The 4,962-nt window shown below is 46.5% G+C and overlaps 1 protein-coding gene across 4 annotated transcripts in view; it reads left to right on the top strand.

Moving 5' to 3' along the window:
- Positions 1-769: 769 nt before the first annotated feature.
- Positions 770-4,962, top strand: part of lmbrd2a (LMBR1 domain containing 2a) — a 47,973-nt gene continuing 43,780 nt past the window's right edge. Inside the window, exons 1-9 of one of the 4 annotated variants that reach the window (XM_058374505.1) lie at positions 770-1,824; positions 2,130-2,174; positions 2,268-2,486; positions 2,980-3,080; positions 3,272-3,370; positions 3,539-3,706; positions 3,794-4,004; positions 4,305-4,379; positions 4,490-4,603. In XM_058374505.1, coding sequence (XP_058230488.1) covers positions 2,313-2,486; positions 2,980-3,080; positions 3,272-3,370; positions 3,539-3,706; positions 3,794-4,004; positions 4,305-4,379; positions 4,490-4,603 — 942 coding nt within the window. In that variant the 5' untranslated portion in view covers positions 770-1,824; positions 2,130-2,174; positions 2,268-2,312. The remainder of the gene's footprint in view (positions 1,825-2,129; positions 2,175-2,267; positions 2,487-2,979; positions 3,081-3,271; positions 3,371-3,538; positions 3,707-3,793; positions 4,005-4,304; positions 4,380-4,489; positions 4,604-4,962) is intronic. The other 3 variants (XM_058374503.1, XM_058374506.1, XM_058374504.1) reach the window with 3 other exon arrangements.

Below are 4,962 nucleotides of genomic sequence, written 5' to 3'. Positions count from 1 at the left end.
GGGACTGTTGGAACTGTTGTCATTTACACACACACACACACACATTTATAATCTCAGACTGACTTCCAGGCCGGACAGAGATGATCATAGGGCAGGACAGAGACAGCCAACGGGCTGGACAGAGATGACCAAATGGCAGGACAGAGACGACCAAAGGGCAGGACAGAGATGACCAAAGGGCCAGACAGAGATGACTAAAGGGCAGGACAGAGACAGCCAACGGGCTGGACAGAGATGACCAAATGGCAGGACAGAGACGACCAAAGGGCAGGACAGAGATGACCAAAGGGCCAGACAGAGATGACTAAAGGGCAGGACAGAGATGACCAAAGGGCCGGACAGAGATGGACAATGGGCAGGACAACGATTACCAAAGGGCCGGACAGAGACAGACAAAGGGCTGGACAGAGATGGACAAAGGGCAGATGTGGCCATGATATTTTACCTCAGAAGTGTCAGGTAAAAGCACAATGACCGGTAGAAGAGTCAGTTTTCTGGAACTGAATAAGTATTGGTGTTGTTTATGAATCAAGCAGGAGGATTAATCTGGATTAAATCACATCATGATCTATGGTCAGTAGCAGGGCTGACAAACTTATTCTAGTCCAGGGGTCACTTACTGTCCAACTGGATCTCATGTAGGCTGGACCAGTAAAATAATAGTGTTGTGTTTATAATAAAACCACAAAGACTCACGGTTTAGCTTGTTTCTGAAACTCAGTATCAGGGGTCACATCCTGCTGAAGCTGTTTGGCCTGCAGTATGGTAACTGGACATCACTGACCACTCGGCTACGGGTAAAAACAGACCTCTGTTTCTTCAGAAGACAGAGATAACAATCTCTTCTCTGTTCTTAGTTTTCCCTGTAAGCTGTTGTACTTTTCACCATGATGAGTCTCACAGTGCTGAATATCAGATTCCCTGACCACTGACACCAAACTCACAGGTTCCCCTTCACACCTGGGGATAAACAGGAAGTGGTCAATGTTTCTTCATTCTGTGTCCACTTTTCTCCCTTTAGTCATCGACATTTGGGGTACTGAAGGTGCCACAGAGGGTCATTTAGACAGAAAAGGAGCATGTAGGACAGATCCTAATAAGGATAAGGCTAGAGAAATGTATTACCGGCAGCTTTAGCGTGGTCAGTGTGTTTGAGTGGACACTTGTGTTCTTCTCGTCTTTGGATTCAGCGTTACTGTCATCTCCACTGCGCCCCCAGTGGACACATTAGGAATGGCAGTTACTTTTTTGCTGTTTATGTCTTCTGTGTATTTTTTGCACTTTGGACCGGACCTTTGGTCAGCTGTATGTTTGGACTGGACCCTTTGGTCAGCTGTTTGGACTGGACCCTTTGGCCGGCCGGTTTTGCCCCCTGGTCTGTCTAGTGAGCTAGCTGCTGTAGAATTTCCAGGATTTAGTTTTTCATGTTTTTGTGAGACACAAACTTGCGCATTTTATGTTTCTCCGTATTTAGAGTTAATCTCCGGGTGTCTCTGTGTAAGAAGTGTGTTTAATGTCACTTTAATCTAAGACTCTAAGTGTTTATACACATATATAAAGTGGTTATAAATACATAGCGGTGTTTACAGTAGATGTTCTGAAGCCTTTAGCCGCTAGCCCTCAGTGGGGGATGGACTACATGTCCCGTGACTGCTGAGACCGGAAGTGTCTGTGTGACGTCACGGCGGTGAGGGTTTCCTCGGCACACAGAGCTCATTGAGCTGTGCAGTGGAGCCGCGCGCACACACACACACACACACACACACACACACACACAGTGTATCAGGCGGAAGGTGGCTCCAGGTCCGCGGCTCATATATAAAGGTAAGATATAGTTTATTAACGCTGTGTTGATGTGGTTATTAAGCCGTTATAAGCGCTCACTCCAGGCTCTAAGCCGTGACATTACTGTGGGTAAGGAGCTCCAGACTGAGCCCCAGCTCCAGACCTCAGTGTCACCTGATATCCTCACTCTAACATTATTTATTACTCTATAGCTTACTTATTACAACCGGAAGTGACGCTCTTTCTTAAAGAGCTTTCCTTTATTAAAAACTACTACTACTAATACTAATGTAGTGTGGATATTTAATGTTTATTAATAGATTGCTGTTATTTGTGTACTCTAGTTTCCTCCAGAGTTCAGGTAAAGATCAGACACATCTCTCACTGAGGTTATATTGTTTCTTGTACTTTATTCAGATTTCTCTAAATGGACTTAAATAGAATGAATAGATCTGTCTAACTCCTCTGTGGGTGTGGTTTAGATATTGATTGACAGGTGGGCGGGAGCAGGGTGGAGCTTTGGCAGGATGAGTGGGGTGGCCCTGGGCGTGGACGTGTTAGTGGCCTTGGTGTTGGCGCTGGTGCTGCTGCATCGCTATGGCGACGTGCGGAAACAGCAGCGTGTGGTTCTGCTGGCCACGCTCCTCGCCTGGTTCCTCTGCTTCCTCATCGCTTTCACCATCCCACTCGACGTCAGCACGGTGAGTACATCATCATCATCTTCATCATCATCACCACCATCATCTTCATCATCACCAACATCATCATCACTAACATCATCACCATCATCTTCATCATCACCAACATCATCATCACACCATTATCATCATCATCATCATCACCAACACCATTATCATCAACACCATCATCACCAACACCATCATCACCACCATCACCAACACCATCATCACCACCATCACCAACACCATCACCAACACCATCATCATCACCACCATCATCACCAACACCATCATCATCACCACCATCACCAACATCATCATCATCACCATCATCATCATCACCATCATCATGATCATCACCATCATCATCATCATCATCATCATCATCATCACCATCATCATCATCATCATGACAAAAGAAACAGATGACACCAAACATATTAAGAACTCAGTTGCAGTAGAGCAGATGAATTTCACTTTGCAGTGTGTGTGTGTGTGTGTGTGTGGTTTGTAGACCATTTATAATCAGTGTGTGGCTGATAACAACCAAGTGGTATCTACAACAGCAAGTCACTCCAACCAGACGTCCAACATGTCAGTGTTTCCCACTCAGAGGTAATGACACACTCTGTGTTATTGTGTGTGTGAGTGTGTGTGTGTGTGTATGTGTGAGTGTGTGAGTGTATGTTACTCTCTATAACTGTGTTCTGTCCTAAACTGCACACTTTATTCTTTCATTAATACCATCACTCATGTATACTCAGCTGGAAATGTGACTGTGTGTGTGTGTGTGTGTGTGTGTGTAGGTTAACTAAGGTGTGTCACAAGCCATGGAGTTACATTCCAGATGGGATCTTGCCAGTGTTTTGGAGAGTGGTGTACTGGACATCTCAGTTCCTCACATGGTGAGACACACACACACACACATGCATAAAACACACACAAACGCACATATATGAAATTTCCCTCTAGGCGTGTTAAAGCGCTCAGAACATGGCAACCTTCTATATGAAGTATGTGAACAGATGATTGACCGGTGTTTCCTGTTGAATTGTGTGTGTGTGTGTTGTCAGGCTCCTGATCCCGTTCATGCAGTCGTACGCTCGTTCCGGAGGATTTTCCATCTCTGGGAAGATAAAAACCGCTCTGATTGAGAATGCCATCTACTACGGCACCTACCTCTTCATCTTCTGCTCTCTGCTCATCTATGTGGCCATCAGTCCACAGTGGCACCTCTCATGGTCAGTATCAACCACTCAGATATCAGCAATGACCAATCAGATCCCATAACGCTCACCATCCCACTGTGATTGGTTGCTTCCTCTCAGGTATGATCTGAGGACCATCGGCATCACAGCAGCAAACACCTGGGGGTTATTCCTGCTGGTGTTGTTGCTAGGATACGGCCTGGTGGAAATCCCACGCTCCTATTGGCTGGCGTCCTGTCATGGACACCTCCTGTCCAAAACCTACTTCAAAGCAGGAAAACTGATGACGGAGAAAACTGACGCAGAGGAGAACCTGGAGGACGTGATGGAGGTGAGGGAGGGAAGGAGGGAGGGATGTGTGGAATAAGGATGTATGGAAACTGTGTGTAGAGGGTCATATGGTCTGTGTAGAGATGGAGGGAGAGATGGATGGAGAGATGGAGAGAGAGATGGATGGTGAGACGGATAGAGACATAGATGGAGAGATGGAGGAAGAGATGGGGAGAGGTGGATGGTGAGATGTTAGAGAGATAGATGGAGAGATGGAGAAAAAGATGGATGGAGAGATGGAGGAAGAGATGGAGGAAGAGATGGAGGGAATGATGAGTAGGTGTTTTTTGTGTCTTTGCAGGACGTCAGAGCTGTTAATGAGTCGATCAAATACAACCATCCTCTGAGGAAGTGCATCGACACCATACTGAAGAAGGTATGGTCTCTCTGTAACACACACACACACAGACACACACACACACACACACAGACACACACACACACACACACAGACACACACACACACACTCTCACTGTCCCTCTCAGTGTCCTGTAGAATATCAGGAGAAAATGGGGAGGAACATGGATGATTATGAAGACTTTGATGATAAGAGGAATCCATATCTGAGCAAGAAGAGCCTGGTTAAACTCCATAAACAGGTAACACCACACACACACACACACACACATACAGATACACACAGATACACACCCCACACACACACACACACACACACATACACGCCCCACACACACACACACACAGATACACACCCCACACACACACACACACACACACACATACACGCCCCACACACACAGACACACACATACACACCCCACACACACACACATACACATACACACCCCGCCCACACACACACACATACACGCCCCACACACACACACACATACACACACACACACCCCACACACACACACACCCCGGCCACACACACACCCCACACACACACACACACACATACACACCCCACACACACACATACATACACACACAC

Source organism: Hemibagrus wyckioides, linkage group LG22 (assembly GCF_019097595.1).
Source record: "Hemibagrus wyckioides isolate EC202008001 linkage group LG22, SWU_Hwy_1.0, whole genome shotgun sequence".
NCBI lineage: Eukaryota > Metazoa > Chordata > Actinopteri > Siluriformes > Bagridae > Hemibagrus > Hemibagrus wyckioides.
This window is presented reverse-complemented; position numbering and strand designations above follow the sequence as displayed.